This window comes from Mastigoproctus giganteus, chromosome 1, assembly GCF_048544385.1.
Source record: "Mastigoproctus giganteus isolate SK-2022 chromosome 1, ASM4854438v1, whole genome shotgun sequence".
NCBI lineage: Eukaryota > Metazoa > Arthropoda > Arachnida > Uropygi > Thelyphonidae > Mastigoproctus > Mastigoproctus giganteus.
This window is the reverse complement of record NC_143575.1, coordinates 248,608,231-248,632,303: the sequence shown is the minus strand read 5'-3', so window position 1 is coordinate 248,632,303 and position 24,073 is coordinate 248,608,231. Positions and strand designations below refer to the sequence as shown.

The 24,073-nt window shown below is 37.6% G+C and overlaps 1 protein-coding gene across 3 annotated transcripts in view; it reads left to right on the top strand.

Moving 5' to 3' along the window:
- LOC150091741 (uncharacterized) overlaps window positions 1-24,073 on the top strand; it is a 468,496-nt gene that overhangs the window by 423,716 nt on the left and 20,707 nt on the right. For all 3 annotated transcript variants that reach the window (XM_090376795.1, XM_090376796.1, XM_090376797.1), the window contains 2 exons: window positions 2,067-2,793; window positions 21,910-22,075. In XM_090376795.1, the coding sequence (XP_090232921.1) occupies window positions 2,067-2,793; window positions 21,910-22,075 (893 nt within the window). The remainder of the gene's footprint in view (window positions 1-2,066; window positions 2,794-21,909; window positions 22,076-24,073) is intronic.

Genomic DNA, 24,073 nt, shown 5'->3' with positions numbered 1-24,073 from the left:
TGTATATCCACAAAATATCCATGTACAACTTACAGTATGATGATTTCCAAAAATCTTACATTAAACAAAGTATATGGAATCTTTTCAAGCAAACAAAAGAGCAAAGACAGATTCGGCTCACATCCATGTAACTAGATAGGATTCAGCTTATACTTGGCGTGACGACAGCCCGTAGAATTTCAGAAACATTGTGTCATGACCATCAATAAGTACCACAAATGAAATGCAGACTTTATAAAACAAGCCTTTATTATGGGGATAACCAATAACAATATATTCACTGTATAAGGGTGATTCCAAAACTTTTTGCGATTGATGTTAAATAATAAAAATAAATGTTTAAATTACCATTTAAATTAAAACCAACAAGTACCATTAAATCTCTGTTCTTTAGCTAGTAAGATTTTTACTCTGAGAGAAGATTGAAGAATTGCATATCAGCAGTTAGAGAAAGATGTATGCATTGGATCAGCAGCAATTAATACCATGATTAATGATCATTTAAAGTACAGTTGTTTGTTGTTTTTTTGTTATTTTGGTTTTTAGAAGCATTAGCAACTAAGGCCATATTGCTCCGGGGATATGCGGTGGTCATTCCCTGACCTTTCCGCATCCTCCGTATTTGGTGGTCATGGGCTCGAACCCCGGTATAATAAAGCAGCACATGCTATGCACTGCTGCTCCTGCCCACCTGGCTACTGAGGCGCCTTAAAGTACAGAAGTTTGTCAGCAGATGGGTGCTCGCAGCTTGAATGATGATCAAAAAGTTGCTTGTTTCAAAGTGCGGTTTATGATATTGTTAAAGGCGATGAAACTTGGATATATAATTGTGGTTCAGAAACAAAGCAACAAACCACCTTTTGGTGCAATCAAACAACCCCTCCAACAAGAAAGTTTGCCGAGCTACAGTAGAAATGTTGGAAAACAATGGTCTTTTGTTTCTTCAGAAAAAGTGGATTTTTAGAAATTGTAAATCTAGAAAATTGAGACTGTCATTGGTGATTTGTATACTACTAAATGTATCCTTAGTGTTTGAAAAAGTTATTCAAAACAGACCCAAAAAACAACTTAAATGGATCTTGCTTCAGCATGACAGTGTGAGAGCTCACACTTCATCTCTGGCATTACACTTTTTAGCCACTTCTGGTGTTCAGTTAGCACCCATCCATCTACCTTATTCTCCAGACTTAGCCTTATGATTTCTTTTTATTTCCAAAAGTCAAAATTCCATTCTAAAGGAAAAAATTTGAGAGTGATGAAGAAGCTTTGATGGAATAAATATGATCTTCAAAGAAGACTGGTCAAACTGTTTTGATATTTGGTTTAGAAAGATGAAAACTTGTATAGATGCTAAGGTGAATACTTTGAGAAACTTTTAAAATTTGAAGCATGTAACTTTAACAAAATAGTATGATTGCAAAAACTTTGGGAGTCACCCTTGTAATAATGGCATGAAAACAGATAATAACCACATATACAGTTTTGGAGAAAATAAAAATAATAGCAGAACATGCAAAAATGTTAATAACCAGAATGAAGACACCCCACCCTGACTATCCCTATTAACATAGTTCTACCTACACAGTTAAGGTATCAAAGAATATCCTCAATACACAAGACTAACTACTAATCCCTTAGACCCTGGTACCAAGAGCCTTATGTTACTTGACTTCAATAACCTTAGTCACAGCGTAACTTAAGCTTCATTTAAATAAAGCTGAATAATCAACGTGTATCTTGGTGCGTAAAGTTGATGGTATAAATAAGGATAGCAGTTCAGATATGTTGATGATTATTTTCTTATTTATTAACATTTAATCCATTACTATTCATTAAGGATGGCTAAAAAAGCCCAAAATTGAAGAAAGAACATACAGTATAATTTAATTACCAGGCCCTTTCCTGTGAAATTTTTTATTGCCAATTGAATGCTAACTTCAGAAGAAAATGTATTTCTTATACATTACTTGAATTTGCCTCTCCCTCCAGTGTGTTTAATTCTCTGATTAACTGAAAATTGATTTTTCATTTTCCATTGTAATCTTAAAAATTCTTCTATTTTTCAGAGAAGAGGCTGCAAAGACAGAGGAAGTTGTGATTCTGCCGCCTGTAGATGAACCACTTATTATTGATATAATTGCATCATCAAATGACAGTCTATGCAGTGGTAGCAACAACAACAACAATACGACTGATATGACACCCATATCTAGTGTAACTACCTCAAACGATGTTCCTCCTGATACTTCCACCATGCCCAGTTTCACTAGCATGGCCACAACCTCAGCCAGCCCTGTTGCCTCATCAGTGCCTGATACTCCAACCCATGTTCCTAGTGATACAGAGGTTAAAGTGTCTATTAAGTCACCAAAGAGTAAACAGTTTGAGACTTTTCAGCTTTCTAAAAGCAAACTCATAGAGACACCATTTAAAAACAAGGCTGATGTCTTGGGAACTAAAAGCAAAATACCTGATATGCCTAAAGATAAGATGCCACAGACTTTGTTGTCCAAAACTAAGTTACTTAACTCACCTTTTCCTAAAAACAAAGCATTTGATAATGTTAAAAAGGAAAAGCAGACTGATAATTTTAATGGCAGTGTAACAGAAACTGCTGTGTCCAAAGTCCCTTATAATCCATCCAAGGATGTGTCACCACAGACACCACCATTTTCCAGGTTTAAATTGGCAGATAAAGAACCTTGCCCAAAATCCAAGATATCAGACATCCACACGTTGGAAATTACAAATATTGTTAATGGTCATGCTGAGGAATCATCACTTAGCAGTGAGGTTAGAAAATATTTGCATTTCAACAATAATATTTTAATGATTTTATTTTTTATTTTAAGTACAAACATATGGCACTCAAAGCTGCTATTTTTTATATTAGGTATATTGACAAGCAAAATAAATTTTTGTTCTTTTGTTTTAAAATTTAAAAATTCACTCTAATTGTGCAATGACATCTGAAGCTGTAGTATATCCATACATCCTAATGTTTGTGATGTATTAAGTTTGCCAGTCTTTCTGAAAATTCTTAAATTGACAACCTATTTATCCTATTAAAGTAGTGGAATGGAAAGGTTAACTGTTCTACTTCATTAATTTTTACTCTTTTATTAAGTGATCCAGTCCATGAAAATTATGAAAAGTGCTGATAAATGTTGCAGCCTTGCATACTCCAAATTTAACTTTAAAACATCTATCAATAAATGCTAAAAATTTGCTATTTTAATAAACTATTTTTAAAAGATTGCCCTTGATGCCACATTTTCTTGAATTTTAAAGAGCAGATTTCTGGGTACTTTGTCAAGTGTTTCAAGATCACATCTTAAATATGTCTGCTCTCCCACCCCAACACAGTGAGCTTTTCTGTAATTTGTCTTAGTGAAAATCTTTGATCCCAGCATCACTTTTTTGCAAAGAGGGGATGCTGGGATCAAATGGGCATGCACCAATTGGTTATCATTATTTGGGGGAAAAAAGTCTGGGGATGCTTTTTTGAACAGTGTTCTGGCACTGTTCAAACACATGGTTACAGTGTTCTGGCAAAAAACAGATATTAAAAAAAAAAAAAAAAAAAAAAAATTTTTGATTTCTAAATGTTTGCATCTTTATATTAAAGAGTGAAATTCCTGTGTAATTGCACCATTCAGCTTAATTTCTTTTTATATATATACTGGTGCAAATAATGTCTTATGCCAATCATTGGAAGTTAACCTTCCGAAAATGGCCTCTGGTTAATGCAGCATTACTGTTACAATACTATTTGTGGCAACATGTAATTTACCTACTGCATAATTTTGCTTCCGGCTTTCATCATTTTTACTGAATAAGACCCTACAACTCTGAGAATTTCGCTGCTGAATAGGCACCTGTTGCCTTTCTGCACATGATGCTTTTCCATATATTTTTCTATCTTAGCAATAGAGATAGTATCTGAAATTTCTTTCATTTTGGCCTTTTCCTATTCTTCACAATGTCTTCAGCTCCATTAGCATTAGTAAAGGCACAAGATGCCAGAAAGCAAGCTTATATAGCATCAGCCAAAAAAAACCCCTCTCATTTCACCCATCCACTCTCTCTAAATGTTTCTCTAGTTCTGCCTTGAATCTATTTAAGCTATCAACTTCTAAGAGAGATGGAAGTTTCTTCCAGAAATCAACCACCTGCTGGCTAAAGGCAAACTTCCACATATCTATCCTACAACTTTCTTTCCTCAATTTGAATTTATGCCCTCTCAGGGGATTATTCTGAGCAAGAGGAAGAATCCCATCGGCATTGAGCTTGCTCAAACCATTCAAGGCCTTATACACCTCAATCAGATCACCTCACAGGTGCCTAGTCTCCAGACATTGTAATTTGCAAAACTTAAGCCTTTCTTCATAAGAGCAACCCTTTGTTCCATTCACTAATCTTGTTGCCCTTCTCTGTACTCATTCCAGCAGCTCTACATACTTCTTAAAATGAGGCCTCCATACCTGTATACAGTACTCAAGGTGTGGCCTGACCATTGCCTTATACAAAGGGATAATCACCTTATCTCTGCTAAAAAAAATTCCTGTATATCATTGACAAGACACCATAGGCTACTCTTGCAGACCATCTGCACTGCTCAGAAAACTTCATATCCTCCTGCACAATTACCCTCAAGTCCTTTTCATTCTCTACCACTGTCAGTGTAGTACCACACAGTTGATATGTTCCTTCGGGGTTACTACTTCCCATATGCAGTACTTTACATTTGTCAGTGTTAAACTTCAGTTGCCGCCTCTCAGCCCATCTGCTCAACATTTCTAGCTCCTCTTGCAGTAGCGTACTGTCATTAGTGTCGTTAACAACCCTGCCAACCTTCATCTTGTCTGCAAACTTTGACATTACGCCTGATATACCATCATCAATATCATTAATAAATACAGAAAACAACAATGGACCATTTCTGAATAAAAGCTCTGAAACAATGCCGTCTGGGTGGTGGTACCTATCTGAAAATAAGTAACATTAGTCTTCTCCTTAAGTGAAGCATTACTTATTTGAAGTCGTGCAATATCATGGCAGCTCATTGTGAAGGTATTCACAATGAGTTGCCATGATATTGCACTACTTGAGATATAACTTAAAACGATGCAGCCTTATAAATATTCTGTTTATTCAGAAATGGCTGTGTATTAATGATGCTATTGCACTTAATATATACAGTAAACCCCCGCTGTTCGCGGGGGTTACGTTCCTGAGAAATGTCGCAAATACTGAAAACGCGAATACTGAGTTATGGCTCCCATAGTAATAAAGGGGTTCCGTTCCAAAGTATGAAATATATAAGAAACTCTAGTCTAAAATTTTGTCTATGTATGTATTATATGTATCTTCATAATATGACTATGTACATAGACAGCACATAGTGAAATGCAAGCATATGGCATCGAAATGAAAATAAGAAACAATTTAATATTAAATGTAATATTTATTAGAAATTTCAAACAAATCTTTCAAACCAGTGCCTTTGCTAGCTAAAAAAACTTATCCTGCCAGTGCTATCACCAGTTTCGCTAAAGTGTTGATAAAGGAGTTTTGCTTTTTCACGAATGATGAGTGAACTTAACGGAATTTTATTTTGAGTTCGGTCTTCTATCCACAGATTTAAAGCTTTTTCCATTTTTTTCTAATTTAACATCATGAGATACAGAGCAAATTTTTGAAACAATTAGCGCGTTTTCACGGACACTACGGCAGATTTTTTCTTCCAATTTCTTGATTGATCGTACTGTTGACTCATTGATTTTATGTTTTTCCACTGAGGAGACACTTTCACCATTAGAAATTTTGTCTAATAACTCAATTTTATTCGCTAATGTCATCACCTTTGATATTTTCACATTTCTCTTTTTATTCATAGCCATATTTTTGTAGGGGTTAGAAAGAACTTGTCCACGATAAAGTAATTTTCTTCCGTTAACACACTCAAAAAAGTCTGTTTTACACTGCAAAACGGTAGATTTATCATTTTTGTAAGCATATCAATTTATAAATTGATAAATTTATTCAATTTAAAAAAACATTTTAAAAAACATCCACGCTCGCGATTTTTTCACCCCTCTCCCCCCACCCACTGAGCGCTGTTTTAACCGGGAAAGATAACGTTAGCCACGCCCATGTTTTTTATGGCGGAAAATATTCACCGCACTTTAAAATTCGCATATTTTTAGGTTTCATTTTATATTAAATCGATGATCGCGAAACCACGAATACAGATACCGCGAATAGCGAGGGGTTTATTGTACATAGCTTTAACTTTACCTATGTATTTTTAAATTACCTAAATCATCCTGCCAGTTCTAAGATTTTAAAATGGATATTTTCTTACCTTCCTGATACTGTTTCTTTTTCCAAAAATTTTTCAAGTGTTACTCTCTTTCAAACAAATCTTAGCTCTCTTGAAATTTTTTGAAATAACGATTTAATAGTTTTAGTCGCTAAATATTTCTTGAATTTTTTTTTTTTTTTTTTTTCTAACTTTAATTCACCTCTGGCATTCCCCTTCCTGATATCGGTATGAAAACTTTATACAAAAAACTTCTGATAGTCATAATTAAAGATGGCATAGTCTCCAACATTTGGATGGTATTATTTGCTGGGTTTGGGAATTTTAATTATACTAATGATTTATTAAAATACTAATCAGAGTCACTTGAAATCAGTGGGTGTTATTGATAGGTATCGTTGTTGTTAGGTATTGATAGGTATCGGCAGCGAGAGGATCAGAGTGGAAGCAGAGGGTGCTAAGAATCTCTGGGTACGACCAGGCTGCCATGCACGGAAATTGAACTTGTCCTGTTATAACGTACGATCACTCATCGGTGAAGACAGGATATTAGAGCTGGAAAAGGAATTAGAAAATGTGAATTGGAATATCATCGGTTTGGCTGAAACAAGAAGAAGAAATGAGTCACTTATAAGTCTATCAAGTGGAAATCTGCTGTACACCAATGGAAACAGTGAAAGGAGTGAAGGTGGAGTTGGGTTTCTGGTCCATAAAGATTTAAAAAACAACATTTTGGAATTCAAAAGTACATCACCAAGGGTGTCAAGACTAATACTCAAGATTTCTAAGAGGTACAAGCTAAAGATTATAATGATTTATGCACCAACATTGAGCCATGATGATGAAGAGGTTGAAGAAATGTACACTGAAATTGAGAGTCTTCTAGATGAGCAGAAAACCCACTACACTATTATTATGGGGGACTTCAATGCTAAGGTTGGAAAAAGGCAAAACAGCGCAGAAAGAGGAACTATAGGAAATTTTGAAATTGGTGAAAGAAATAAAAGAGGTGAAAGACTTGTGGAATTTGCAGAATCTCAAGGACTGTCAGTAATGAACACTTTTTTCAAGAAAAGGGTGAACAGAAAGTGGACATGGAAGAGTCCAAATGGATTAACAACTAATGAAATCGACTTCATCCTCACTAACAGAAGATATATTGTGAATGATGTTACCGTCCTGAATAAGGTAAATGTTGGAAGTGATCACAGAATGGTAAGATGTACACTTGATATAGATGTAGGAAAGGAAAGGAAAAAACTGACTCGAGTAAATAATACAAAGGTCTTTGAAATAACAGAGGAGGAGAAAAGCAGTATGTACTGGAACTTAAGAACAAGTTTGAGCTTCTGCAGACTGCTCAGGACCAAGATATCGACGAGGAATATTACAACTTTCTGAAAGTGATAAAGCCCAAGAAACCTATAGGGAAACAGAAATCCAAAGAAGAAAAAATTAGTCAAGAAACACTTGTCATGATGAACCAAAGACGACAAATGAAGAGCAAGAAAAACACTGACAGGGAGAAAATTGAGTATACTGAGTTATGCAAAGCCATTAGAAAGAGACTCAGAGAGGACATAAGAAGATTTAACACAAGAAAAGTAGAACAAGCATTAAGGGAAAACAAAGGATTTAAATCAGCAGCCATGAGCAGTAATACAGAAAGACAAATGATACTGAAACTGAAGAATAGCGATGGTGTACTTATAAACAGCAGAGAAGGCATAATTCAAATAGCAGAAGACTACTATAGAGAATTATACAAGGAGCGAGGGAATGATACCAGCAGTGGGGAACATGGATTGCAAAGTAGCAACACATACGACATACCCGATATTCTTCCTGATGAGGTAGAACATGCATTGAAGAAAATGAAGAATCGGAAAGCCCCGGGGGAAGATGAAGTTACTGTAGAGTTGTTAAAATTGGGAGGAAGAGACATAACACAAAAACTGGCAAGGCTCTTCACAAAGTGCATTAGAAAAGGTGTGATGCCTAAGCAGTGGAATAATGCAGTCATAGTTTTGCTGCATAAGAAAGGAGATAAATCAGAAATTGGAAATTATAGACCAATTAGCTTGTTATCCCATATCTACAAGTTGTTCACAAGGGTCATTACTAACAGATTAGAAAGAATACTTGATGAGAATCAACCGAAAGAGCAAGCTGGCTTTAGGACAGGATTCTCAACTATGGATCACCTTCACGTAATATCACAGCTAATGGAGAAAGCAAATGAATATAAAACACCATTATGCCTGGCATTTGTGGATTATGAAAAGGCATTTGACTCCATACAGCATAAGGCAATGTTTCGGGCACTGGAAAGACAAGGCATAGATACTCCATATATTATGATTTTGAAGAAAATATATGAGAGTGCTACATCCTTTATTAGACTAGACAAAGACAGTAGCAAATTTAAAATGGAGAAAGGAGTTCAACAAGGAGACACAATATCTCCGAAGCTGTTTACTGCTGCCCTTGAGGAAGCTTTCAGAAGATTAGACTGGTCGCAGAAAGGAGTCAATGTGAACGGAGAGTACCTAAACCATTTACGATTTGCAGATGACATTGTGGTCATAAGCCACGATCCCAAAGAATTAGAGGAAAACCTTAATCAGTTATGCACAGTTAGTAAGGATTTTGGACTAAAGATGAATATGGATAAAACAAAAGTAATGATGAACAAGTATGCCACGGAAAGGGAAATAATGATTGAAGGAGCAGTAATTGAAAAGGTGGAGTCATATACTTATCTGGGACAAGTTATTAGCTGTAATAAGTCAAGAGAAGAATAAATTTTGGATGGATAGCATTCAGGAAATATAGCCACATACTGAAGAGCAATATCCCAGTTTGTCTGAAACGTAAAATAATGAATCAACATATACTCCCCACCATGACTTATGGAAGTGAAACTTGGGCACTCACCAAAAGAATGGAAGAGAAGCTAAGAACTACACAGCGAAGAATGGAACGAATTATATTGGGAATCAGACTGTTAGATAAGAAGAGAAACACATGGATTAGGCAGCAAACTCAAGTAAAGGACATTCTTATCAAAACTAAAGAACTAAAATGGTCTTGGGCAGGACACATAGCTCGAAGACATGATGACAGATGGACTAAGAAAATAACAGAATGGTACCCAAGAGGGGCTAGAAGAAAACCTGGAAGACAAAGGCGGAGATGGATAGATGAAATTCATTAGTTTTTGAGTAGTAAATGGATGGCCAGTGCTCAAAACAGAAGGAACTGGAAAGTTGCTGGAGAGGCCTTCATCCTGCAGTGGATTGAAAATGGCTGATGATGATGATGATTGTTGTTGTCGTGCATTTTCCTTCACACAACATGCTGGGGTTCTTCTTCTTTGGTCCTTAGCTGGGGGAGGCGGTTGGCCACGCAACCAGTATGCTGCTGTAGGTGCCACAGGGTTTCGGACTTGCTCTGTGATGTTCTTCCATACCTTACGATCAATGGTGTCAGTCCTGGCCTGGTTAAGGTCGAGACGTCGGCTCTTCAAGTCATTTTCTACTTGCTTGTTTTCCTAGGCGCGGTCCGTTGGATGCTCCATTGGGTGGGTCGTTGTCTCCAAAGGAGTCTGGATGGTATTCTGTTCATGCCCATTCTACATACATGGCCAAACCATCTAAGCCTTCGCTTCTGGATTTGGTCGGCAATGGTTGGTTGCTGTTGGCATCTGGCGCAGATAGTATCATTAGTGATGCGGTTGCGAAGAGAGATGCCCAAGATCTGCCGCAGGCATCGCATTTGGAATACCTCAAGTTTGTTCAAATATAACTTGAGACAAATCCATGTTTCCGATCCGTAAAGAAGAATGGGCAGGATCAAAGTCCGGAAGAGTCGGATTTTAGTCTTTGTGGAAATGTTGGTCCTCTTCCACAGACACCATTTGAGCGAGGCGAACGCAGTGGCTGCCTGTCCAATTCTACTGTGGATTTCCATGGTGGATGCAACTTTCTTCTCCTGGACCAGCGACCCAAGGTATTTAAAGTCCTGCACTTGCTCGATCTGGATGCCTTCGAGATAGATGGTGGCTTGTGACCCATCTGTTGTCAGGGCCTTTGTCTTACCAGCATTGATCTTCAAACCGTATGGCCGAGCAATGTCGTAGAGGATGTCCGTGGCTTCAGCGTCGTTACTGGCAAGGATAGCACTATCATCAGCAAACATCAGGTCAGTCACATAGTGATCCTTGTCATATTGTATGCCCTGTCTGTTTCTGAATGCTTGCCTCCTAATGGCGTCGACCACGATGTTGAAAAGCAACTGGGAGGCTACATCCCCTTGGCGGACTCCAGTTTGGATGGTAAATTCCTCAGATAAATCGTTCTGGATGCGCACCTGGCTGGTTAAACCGTTGTATGCAGTTTGGAGGAGTGTGATGACTTTTCGAGGTACATGTTCAACCTCTAGTAGTTTCCATAAGGCAGGCCGGTGGACACAGTCGAAAGCAGACTTAAAGTCAATGAAAACAATGACGGTTCGCTGTCCACACCGGATCCTCTCCTCCATCAGCTGATGAATGGCAAAGATTTGATCACAGCATCCTCGCCCGGGTCTAAATCCTGCCTGTTCTTCTCGACTGGTTTGCTTGCGATGTTTTTGCAGTCTTGACTGGATGATCTTCATAAAGACCTTTCTGATGATGGAAAGGAGGCTGATGCCACGGTAGTTCTTGCAGTCCCGGTTATCACCTTTCTTGTGGATCGGTACGATAATGGCTTTCCTCCATGTTAGCGGAATTTGTTCAGTGCACCAGATGGTTTTGAGGAGCAAGTGTAGTCGGCGAAGCAGTACATCTCCCCCGGCTTTGATCGCTTCTGTGGTGACTTGGTCCACTCCTGCCATTCTTCAGGGATTGTATGGCTGCTTTCACTTCTTCTACTGTAGGCTCAACATCGACCATGGAGACCTCAGGGGGGTCGATCGAGAGTGCTGTTGCTGGCGGTCCCTAAGGTGGGTCGTGATTATACAAAGCTTTGAAGAATTCACTCCACCGTTGCAGGCGTTCGGATGGTGATCGCACGAAGGTCCCATCAGCATTCTTGATGTTGTCACTAGTCAATTTGGTCTTTCCACTCAGACATCTGAGGGTGCGGTACTCATCCTTGGATGCTGCCACTTCAAGATCGTCTGCCACTTGGTTCCAGTATGCTTCTCTTTGTGCTGTCATTCTTTGTCGGACTTCTCGGTTTAGCTGCCGGTACCGTTCAAAGTTGACCAACTTTGCCTGTTTCCGTTTGTCCACGAGGTCGAGGCACTCGTCTGATATCCATGGTTGCGTTCGACGTCGGGCAGGTGGACATAGGGGCTTGGCACATTCCAGGATGGCATCAGAGATCTGCTTTTCTTCTTCATTTATATCCTCGGGCACAGCCAGCATCTCGAAGCGGTTGGATAGGGCGATCTGATATGCCTGTTTGTTGGCAGCATTCATTAGCTGCCTCCAGTCCAGCTTGGCTGACCGAGATGATCTTTTTGCGTGCCGTAATTTGAGCTGCACCTTAGCTCGGATGAGGTAGTGATCAGATCCGCAATCAGGTCCCCTCGTGGCACAAACGTCCATGAGTGATGAGCGAAATTTGGCATTGATCAAAATGTAGTCCAGGATTGCTGAGTCCTTGCCACTAATTTTGATCTCACTATGTATTTAGGGTGTGCTGTTGTAACAGAAAGAAGGAAGACACCTGTATCAAATTATGGATTTGCTGAAATTGGAGCATTATTCAGTCATCAAGTTTCTCACCACAGAAGGAAATGGGCCAAAGGCCATGCTTGAAAGGATGGTGGCTGTGTATGTCAACAGTGCACTTTCAGAGTACCAGGTAAAATTCTAGACAAAACAATTCAAGTGGGGTAGAGAGTCTATTGAAGATGATCCACATTCAGGAAGAGGCACCTCCGTAGCCAGGTTGGCAGGAGCAAAGGTGCATAGCACACGCTTCTTGATTAGACCAGGGTTCGAGCTCATGATCCACCAAATACAGAGGATGCAGAAAGGTCAGGAAATGACCACCGCATATCCCCAGAGCAATATGGCCTTAGTTGCTAATGCTCCTAAAAAAAAAACCAAATAACAAAATAACATCCAGGAAGAACTGTGGAAACCCTTGTGCTCAATGACAGACATTTAAAGATGTCCCAAATCTCTAGGAAATATGACATCTGAGGGACCTGTTATAACAATCCTCCATGAACATTTGGAGATGACTAAGGTCAGTGCAAGGTGGATCCCCAGATTTCTGACCCCTGTGCGGAAGCAATTCAGAGTACAGTGTTGAGGAGAATTTAGAGGTTTACGGAAGGGATGCTGAAACTTTCATTTCCAGAATTGTTACGGATGATGAAACGTGGGTTCATCACTGGGATCCTGAGACAAATCAATGCAGTGGAAGCACAAGGGTTCTCGCCTACCCAAAAAACTTTTGACACAACCTTCAGCTGGCAAGATTATGGCTAGTTTTTTGGGATGCTGAAGGAATTTTGTACATTTCACTACTTGGAACACAAGCAGTCACTGGGGAGTCATATGCATCTCTACTGTACAACCTAAAGGAAGTCAAAAGATAAAAGCTGTTACACTTTCCGGAGGTGTGTTGCTTTGAGAGACTGATTTTACAGAACTTACCCACCTTATATTCGGATCTGACCCCAGTGACTATTTCCTCTTTCGACCCCTCAAGGAAAACGTATGTTGACATCGCTTTACTGCTGCTGATGAACTGAAGTCTGCTGTTTCTATGTTCTTTGATGGACAGGACAAAGAATTTTATTTGTCTGGTATTTCTTCATTGCCAACAAAATGGAACAAGTGTATTGAAGTTCATGGGAGTTACATTGAAAAATAAAAAAAGATTTTTGCCTCTATTTCATTTCCTTCATAGGTGGGTGGATAATTTGTTGAATGCCCCTTGTATCTGCTGTTTATGAATGAGCATTGCATTGTTGACTGGAAACCTTTCTAAAGCAGACACCACTGGGTCAGAAGAAAGTGTCTACTACACAGAGGTGTCCCCTTTGAAGAGGAGGCGCCTCCGTAGACAGGTGGGAAGGAGCAGCAGTGCGTAGCACACACTTCTTGATTAGACCGGGGTTAGAGCCCGTCACCACCAAATACGGAGGATGCGGAAAGGTCAGGGAATGACCACCGCATATCCCGGAGCAATATGGCCTTAGTTGCTAATGCTCCTAAAAATCAAACAACCTTTGAAGAGGTCAGTGTAGCTGGTTTCAGTAATTCAGAAAAATTTATATAAACTGTTTTATTTGGAACATTTCATTTTCATTATGGATAATTAGATAACTAGTTTTAGTCCATATTAATTGTATAATTTTTTTAATGTATTAGATCACAGCCAGCACTTGAAGAGGTTAAAATTCCTCTCTTCTTCGATTTCTACATATCCTTATTGCAAACAACAAGAGATTTCCTATCTTAGATTACCACAATCAATGTAACACACATGAAAATTTTACCAATATTTCAACAGGAAAGCCTACATACACAAGCAAGTTTTGATAAAAGTTACAAGTTGTGATAAAGTTTGTATGTAGCTGATTAAAAGTGGTGTGTTAACGCAGGAAAATTGTTCTCATTGCCCACTCAAAAAGCTGGATACCTATTAATGAAGCAGTTATGAAAATAATGTTGAAGTATCACTTATTTTTTTTTTTTATTCATATTTGTGGAAAATCATCGATACTAGTCATTACTTCTGCAGTCCATTGGCAGTATTTATTATTTTTTTTTTCAAAGAAATGTATTACAGCTAATTCCCACTTTTTTGTACTACATATAACAAACTGAAGAAGAAAAAAATAAATATAAATTGCTTTCTATGGTGCATTTAATATTAACAGTTTCATTTTCATTATGAATAATGAGATTATTCTTAAAACAAATTCCCTCCCACTCTTAATTCTGGCAACAGTGTGTCTCAGTTTGACAATTTTATTGCCCTGTTAAGTGATGCAAGCCGTTGGAACTGCATCGTGTGGGCCAAATGAAAGTTTGTAAACATTCTATATCAGCATTGTTGGTACAGAATACAGTTGACAGTATATAACAATATATATAATATAGTTGAGCGTATGACAATACATATGAGGCATGATCATTTAATTTTTGAACTGGTGCAAGGTCTTATCTTAATTGTCATCATCTGACTCTTCTGTGGATTTCTTCTCGAAATACTCTTCCTTGAACTTTACACACTTTCTCCATTGTCATACCCTCACATTAAATGCTACTTGCAAGCCATTTTTCGAAAGACTGCAAAGTGCTTCCATTGTGGCTCTGCAACCATCATTGCTGGACACGAAATGTTTGCCTTGGCACCTATGGCAGTGATCACTCACTGCACAATATTGGCCGTGTGGGGCCTGGCATTGTCTTGATGGAGAAACCACTTCACACCAGAAAGTATGTGACTTTTCTCATGGATGGTGCTGTGAAGTTTGACTCTTAGAACCTCAGAGTGTGCTTCCTTATTCATAGTTGTGACCCAGTCTGCATTTCATAAATTTTGTAATATGGGAAATACTGTTCTCTATTCCATAACAGCAGACTGAATCGTGACAAAATCACTTAACTTTATACTGTACTTGTGCATATGGAGTGTGTAAGGCACATGATTGCATGCATGTTACCAGTTACATGTGTGCATATGTGTAGCTTCGTAATTTTAGTAATGTGGCATTGAAAAAATTTAGCAAAAAGCAAACATTTTCAAATAGCAATAACTATTAAATTATCTACTTTATTGGGTATTCTAAAGAGTATGGTTTTTCATTTCTATCACTCTTAAGAAACATTTTGTTATTTGCATTTAATTACATGAGTTTTTAAACTTTCTGGAATTTGACAACTGCATCTATCACTTTTAATTCCAGTTTTGGAGACAGTTGTTGCACTTTGCTGATCTAGCTAAAACATTAAATTTATTTACAGATAAGGCAAATTTCAATAAAGATGCCTTCTGAGTGGCTTTCCCCCCCCCCCCTTCCTGCCTCCGATATCATCCAAAAAATTGCAGAAATACATTGCTGAATCTAGCCTCTACAAAAACTGAGGCAAAAAAAAAAAAAAACTTCAAAAAATTGATCTTCACAATAATTGATTACTTTTATTTGTAACTGATGGTACTGGCAGCACATACTCGTACTTTTAATGATTAATGTGATGCGCAATATTTTATTAAAAAGTAAACTATGAATTAATAACTGATACTTTACACAGATATGACTTCTCTGTCTTTTTTTTAACCCATTTCCTTTTCTTTTTGGTATGGCAAGTTGTGTTGGAAAATTGTTTATTTACTGAAATTGTTTCTGATAACAAGCAGGGTCTTAATTTTTTGTAGTTGCTATTAATAGTACCACTTGTGAAGTGTATTCTACCAACTCCTTTGCTTGCTGTGCATCCCCAAACCATTTGGCTCACTGTAATTCACTGCACTGAATCTGATTAGACCGGGGTTCGAGCCCGTCACCACCAAATACGGAGGATGCGGAAAGGTCAGGGAATGACCACCGCATATCCCGGAGCAATATGGCCTTAGTTGCTAATGCTCCTAAAAACCAAACAACAAACAAACAAACTGCACTGAATCAACAATCACATTGTTGATTCAGTGCAGTCAGCATCATAAGAAGCTGTACTGAATGTAGTGTTTCACATCTGATCCATAGATGTTAAATATAGACTCAACAGAAAAGGTTTCAGCTTGCTTGGTTGTCCAATTAGAATAATTTTTAGTATTAGCAATAGTAGTGGAAAATGATTTAAGGAAGCAAAGCTTGCTTTACTTCCTTAAATCATTGTCTTATGTGCCTTGTTCGAGAAAAAGTAAGGATGCCACAGCATTCAGATCAATCTGTTTAAAATCTTAAACTTCAATTGGTCTCCTCGTAGGTGCTTATTTTCCAAACTTGATGACTTGCAGAACTGGTCTTTCTTTTGAAGAGAACCCATTTTATGTCCCTGTCTAATCTTGCTGCTCTTCTCTGTACTGATTCTAACAGAACCTCAACCTTCCTAAAATGAAGTTTCCAGACCTGTATTCAGTATACTATTTCCTTATACAAAGGGATAATCACCTTGTACCTGCAGACAGGACTCCGTGTTGGACTATACTATTATTTCTTGGTTTCTTTTGTTCTCCACCACTTTGAGTGTGGTACCACCAATTGGTATGTTATTCTGGGATTACTGCTACTCATATGCAGAACCTTGCTTTTAACAGCGTTAAATCTCAATTGTCACTTCTTGGCCCACCTGCCTAACTTTTCTAGGTTTTGTTGCAGTAGTATGCTTTAATTCCTGTTGTTAACCCCCTCCCCCACCAACCTTTGTTTTATCTCCAAACTCACACAATTAACTTGGTGTGCCTTCATCAATATGTTAATAATATTATATATATACAGTCCATTCCGGTTATTTGGGACACATCAGGACTAGTGCATTTTGGCCCGATTAAGCGACTGCCCCAATTATCCGAAGTTTCACGTAAATAGTTAAAAATGCAATGTACCCCCCCCCCTTACAATTGATTCACTGTACAATCAAATCACGTTACGACGAACTCACCATAGTAAAGTACCATTCACTATACGATGTGTAGTAACCGCTGGTCATTGATCACGTTTGTGAATTGAATTTTAATTCTATTAAACAGCGATTCTAATTAGCGAAAATTGGAGGAATATTATCCACAGGCTATAAAAACAAAGATATATATTAAGCACAAATTTACCCTTTATTACCTTACCAATTAAAAAATTAAATGATACATGAAAATCGGAAGAATATACGTGATAATCGGAATAATTAATATGTACTGTAATATGTACACTCTATCCAGAATTTAAAACAAATACACCAACCGTTTAATTATAATGGTTTAATACTGAAAATTAAAATGTACCAAACGATACTACACTGAAAATGATATATGCAAAAGACTAATTTACAAAAATAAATATACAATGAAACTTTAATATACAATAAAATATAAATAAATAAAATATTTAAAATACAATAAAATATAAATAAATAAAATATTTAAAATACAATAAAGATAAAAGCGATAAAACATTGACTGAAGCTTTCGGAGGCTTCCGCCTCCTTTCTCAACAACAATGATGTTTAAGCAACACATCCTTAAGTAACAGGCTCACAGCACATGTGGTTGACCAGGCGCATGCTCAATATTTCTTCCATACGATCCAGAACCAGAAGCGGCTCGGGAGCGTGGAAATATAAAACGCTCGTCTTTTGCCAGGACCACAGCTTCTAGTAGGTGGTGAAATCAAACACCCCTGTCCCTATTCATACTATTGTTCTCAGATGAGCCTATCCACAAATTCTCTAGCCACTTACGGTCCCAGAACCTATGTGCCCAGTCAAGGATGACAGCATTCACCGGGGAGACCTGATGATGTTTCTCCCAATAATGCTCAGCAATGGCGGACTTATTGAACTCTGCGGTCTGTATAGCTCGCATGTGCTCCCCCAGACGGTCTTTTAGTCGCCGTCCTGTCTCCCCCACATAACGGGCGCATAGGTTCTGGGACCGTAAGTGGCTAGAGAGTTTGTGGATAGGCTCGTCTGAGAACAATAGTATGAATAGGGACAGGGGTGTTCGATTTCACCCCCTGCTAGAAGCTGTGGTCCTGGCAAAAGACGAGCGTTTTATATTTCCACGCTCCCGAGCCGCTTCCGGTTCTGGATCGTATGGAAGAAATATTGAGCATGCGCCTGGTCAACCACATGTGCTGTGAGCCTGTTACTTAAGGATGTGTTGCTTAAACATCATTGTTGTTGAGAAAGGAGGCGGAAGCCTCCAAAAGCTTTAGTCAATGTTTTATCGCTTTTATCTTTATTGTATTTTAAATATTTTATTTATTTATATTTTATTGTATATTAAAGTTTCATCATATATTTATTTTTGTAAATTAGTCTTTTGCATATATCATTTTCAGTGTAGTATCGTTTGGTACATTTTAGTTTTCAGTATTAAACCATTATAATTAAACGGTTGGTGTATTTGTTTTAAATTCTGGATATGTACACACTAACTAGTTGACATTTCTGTTCACTGACATTTGTGGGTGGGGGTTAAAATTTAAAACAGTAAAAAGATAAGCAATCAATAACAAAGAACACAGCACACACAAATTGCAAGTGAGAACGGAGTAACGAGTTACAAAGCTTTAAAAATAGGAATGAAGAGAAGATCTAAAAATTAATTTTTTTATATGATTGAAGATTTCATGGAAGTGTAAACACACTTCACCATAATAACCCACAGAATTCCAGCTGTCGGTATTATTTCAAATTCAGTAAGGTCGCGTTTACTGTCCGTTTATGATAGATTTCACTAACAGAAAAGCCCAATAAACAGGTGACTGCTAATTGTTTTATGGTTGTGATCTCCAGAATTTCGACCGAACCACGTGGTACCGTCGGAGACAATCGTAGAGTAATCTCCAGTGCTGCAGTCTCCTGCCCCAATTAAACGGCATGCTGTCCCAATTAAGCGAAGTAAACCCTGGCTATTTTCTCCATTGGTTTCTGTTTTTTAAGATTTGCCCCAAATAAACGGCTGCTCCGATTAACCAGTGGCCCAAATAACCAGAATCCACTGTATATCAAAAGCTTAGTAGCCTCTATGATTACTTCCCTGAATGTTTCCCATTTAGAATTTGCAGTTTTTAATATCGGTTGGTCTCACCGAAAGAAATTTAAAACTGTTTAAGGCCATTGTGATCAACCTTACTTCGAGCCCGTGACCACCAAATACGGAGGATGCGGAAAGGTCAGGGAATGGCCACCGCATATCCCTGGAGCAATATGGCCTTAGTTGCTAATGCTCCCAAAAACCAAACAACAACAACAACTAAGATCAACCTTACAAAAGTAAAATCCCTTTCCTTTAAATTCCATATCAGTAGGTTACGATCACTATACATAGTGCTTCCTTTTTCTGGAGATTCTTAATGAATGAGGAGTCACTGCTGATAATCATATTGAGAGAATTGCTTTCTCTTGCTTCTGTAACATGCTGGCGCAGAAAATAGTCATTCAGTACAACCAATAAAGCACTCCAATACGCAAATCTGGCCAATATCTGTAAAGTTAAAATCCTCCATTATAAAACATTCTGCTTTACTTGCCCATTCTGTTTATCTGTATTATTATTCTTTTTTTTATCTAAGCATGATCATTTGGCCTGTAACTACTACCTCATTTTTATTTTCCCTATTTAAGTGTGACATAGCCAGTGCTTATGTCACACTTAACGGACTCAGCATTATTACACTGCCTATTGGCACCTCCATAGCTAGGTGGGAAGAAGCAGCAGTGCGTAGCACATGCTTCTTGATTAGACCGGGGTTTGAGCCTGTCACCACCAAATAACGGAGGATGCGGAAAGGTCAGGGAATGACCACCGCATATCCCAGAGCAATATGGCCTTAGTTGCTAATGCTCCTAAAAACCAAAAAAAAACAAACACTGCCCATTAGCAGCCAGCTGTTCTATTTACTTTGTTTCTTTTTCTTTAAGCCAATCCTTATACACTAGAGAACATTATCAACTGGAGGTTGATAATGTTCTCTAGTGTATAATGTCAGTAGTGGACCTATGAGCTAATTGGCCAGTCATACACTATAAAGTAGCATTGGTACCATTAAGGTAGCAATGCTACTTTATAGTGAGTGGCTTTACCATGAATGGTTTCTCCACGTGTGTATGGAAAGTTTGTCCTATGGGCCAGAACCTGCCTACAATATAAAAATAAATGTCCATTCTGTACACACATTGTACTTACTATATTTGAATTCTACGTGTTTTGTCATCATAGTGGAACCATGTTTCTGATATCCCTACAGTAACCTCATTTGATGACTTAACCAATGTTTCAAATTCATAAGTATATTTACTATACTCCCAGCACACACAGGCATAAATATCTACACCTTCTTTTGCACCCTAACAGCCCTTATATTTGCTTGTCCCATGAAGACCCCCAAGTAGGCTCTTTAATCCACCACACAATTTTTTCCTAGGCTGCTGCCTGTCCCAAAAGAAGCAGTGCAAGAATTGATTTCATCTCTGCTTGAAGCAGCTGTATAACTATTAGTTATGCAGACTAATAGTTAAACCCACCTAACACTATATCAGATATTCTTGCATCCCTTCTATTTAAGTTCATCCCATTCCAGAAAAAGCACTCTCTCCTGTTAAATTCATAAGACTGATTAATCACTTTTGTTAATCACTGAATTTGCAGTTTATAATCATTTACAGTGTTGAAACTACTCTTATACTACCTCTGATACAAATTAAACCCTTGAATAATTAGCTACATTGCTAGTCGTTCCTTCCCTAAGTTAGACTTTTTTCAAACGTTAGTGTTGGAGGTATAATGCTGTCATCCTGGATAGATTTTTATGGCTGTAGCACCCCAGAGATGTTAGTTATGATGATCTATCCAGCTAATATATTCTTGGTATTAATACACTTCATAGTCTCATTTCCCTAATAATTTTGACTTCTTTTTAAACATCAAATTAAAAAATCCCCAATTACATTAATACTGTTATTTATAAATAAATGTAATTTTCTAGCTGAAATACTTCCTGTAATTTAAATTTGCTTTTATATATTGATTTTATTTTCAAGGTAATATATCATACCTAGTTCTTTATCTTCGTTAAACTTTCAATCTTCTTTCCTTATTTTTCTCACTATCTGTACTTATAGGTTTGGCATTCTATGTATTGACCATTTCAAATATTTTCATTTTTCATTCATCTTTAACAGTATATTTTGTTTCATTCTTCTAAAGCTGCTGTGCATTTGAAAGTGTAATTACATAATGTTGAAAAAAAGTTGCGAGTTTGGGTTAAATTTGGAAGTGTCTGCAATTCTGCCCAGATACAATAGGAGGGAGTATGTGATGAGAGCCTTGTCAATCAATTCGGCCCTGGAGAGATTGTGCAAGGCTCACGAGGTAGAATTTTTTTTCAGCGTAGTCTGTGCTATAACAAAAAGCTATATCTGGATTTGATCATGTATACCAAAGTAATGAAAACACATATGGAACTCTTTCCATTATACAACTGGTTCAGCTGCAGTTGCGTGCTCATGATATCCAGATTTACAATGTCAGTTAGTTTGCATAAACACATCAGTTACTTAATTTTGTATTTAAAAATTAACTCATTAAATTTGGTTTGTTATTAGAAACCCAATTCTTTTTTGAGATTTTTTTGAATAATATGTAGTTTATCTTTATGGATACAAAACTAGAGGCCACTCTCAAGAACTGTTTTGATTATGTATAATAGATTGTGTATTAAGTTCTTACTTATTCTTGTAAAATTTGAGAAATGTGACTTTTGGCATTTTTTGAAATTATCGATTAAATTAAAAACTGTATGTTGCCTTTAATCTCAAATCATTATGGAATAGTTAGTATTAAGCAGCCTCTGTGATTTTCTCTGAATAACTTTATAATGCATGTCCTGAAAAGTAGTTTCTTCCCTAGGATGAAAAGCCATTACGGAAACTCACTTACTCTGAAGTAGCACTTAGGGCTAAAGACAAGGTAGAAAAACTTGCTCAGGAGCTTAAAGAGAAAGAACGACATGAGGCCATGATACGTCACATGCGACAGCAGGAATTAGTAGCTCAAAACAAACAAGCTGCTGGAAGTAAGTTTTACATTTGATCTTAAATAAGATCATTGATTGGTACAGTATTTTATTTATTTATTATTTTTTTTTAATTGACCTTTATTCCTTTAGCATATTTGCTTCCCAAATGCAAAATTGCATCAAAATGAACCTTACTGCATATATACATCCATTCAATTGCAGTCAATAAATGAGAATTGTAAAAGGAAAGGTACATGAATTGAATAACTGAGTGATATCAGCACACTGATTAAATCATGGGCTATTGCATTACAGCTGAGATTTTGCTTAGTGTAAATTGCACTGTCTATTGAGCACTGTAAAAGCTGCATACTTGGTTCACAGTTTTGTATGTTCTTTTCTTACGTTGAAGTTATTTTATCTAGGTTTAGTAACTTCCACGAGAAAAGGTAAAATATTTTGATGATTATACTTGCTAATTTTAATTCTTTAGTTTGTGAAAAACAAAACATTCTTAATGTGTGTCTACTGATAAAATTTTATGTAAAAAATGTTTTTCTATAAAATTAACCGAGGGAGTAATACTCTTGATTTGATTATCAGCAGTGATTCTTCATGCATTAAGAATCTGCAGATAAATGAACCACTAGGTGGCAGTGATCACAGTGTGCTGAAGTGGGATTTACTGAAAGATTAGGGGTAAAGGGAAGGGTTATTGCTTCCGTAAAGGCGACTACGATGGACTGAGACAGTATTTAAATTCTATACAGTGGGACCAACTGATGATGTTACCAACAGCAAATTCAAAATGGGAAGCATTCAAAGAACATATCTTGGAAGCTACTAGGCTTTACATACCAACTAAGAAATATTGTTCAAGGTTTAGGCCAAAATGGATGTCAGATGAACTAATGAGGCATATGGCAGAGAAGAAAAATGCATGGGATACTTACAAATTAACACATGACACAGAAGCCTATGATAGATACAAGTTGATATGCAACCAAGTTACAAAGGAGGTTAGGAAGGTGAAGGCAGATTACGAGAAATCCTTGGCAAGGGATGCAAAGAAAAACAGCAAAGAGTTCTTTACTTATGTAAACTCTAGAAGGAAGGGGATGAATCAGATTGGTCCACTTGATATTGATGGGTCAACTGTTGATGATCCTGCTCAGGTAGCTAACAAACTAAATGAATATTTTGCATCGACATTCACACATGAGGAGTTATTCAGCAAGGGGAATGCCAGAGGTGTATTCAACTCTAGCAGTAAGCTACAGAATCTTGAAATAACTGGGAGTAAAGTGGAGGAGAAACTGTTGAAGATAAACACAAGAAAGGCACCCGGGGTGGATGGGATCTATCCAGTTATATTAAAGGAGGCAGCAAAGGAAGTAAGCAAACCCTTAGCCATAATTATGAGAGCTTCCTTGGACTCAGGGGAGGTACCCATAGACTGGAAATGTGCAAATGTGACCCCAATTCACAAAGGAGGATCAAAGGCTGACACAAGTAACTATAGACCTGTGAGCTTAACTTCTGTTCCAGGAAAATTAATGGAGGCACTGGTTAAAGAAGCACTGCAGGATCATTTAGACAAGACTTCAGTTATAGCTCAGACACAGCATGGTTTTGTTAAGGGGAAGTCTTGCCTGACCAACTTGATTGGATACTATGATGCAGTCACAAAAGAACTGGATGCAGGGAATAACTTTGATATTATATACTTGGATCTTAGAAAGGCTTTTGATACTGTTGCACATGGAAGACTGCTACACAAATTGGAGCAGTGTGACATTGGAGGCAAATTGCTGCTATGGATAAAGGGGTGCTTGAGTGGGAGAAGACAGAGAGTGGTAATCAATGGACACTGCTCATCGTGGACTAATGTTATTAGTGGAGTCCCTCAGGGCTCAGTGTTGGGTCCATTATTGTTTTCTGTATTTATAAATGATATTGATGATGGTATATCAAGCTTAATGTCCAAGTTTGCAGATGATACAAAGGTTGGCAGGGTTGTCAAGGGCACTACTGACACTACACTGCTGCAACAGG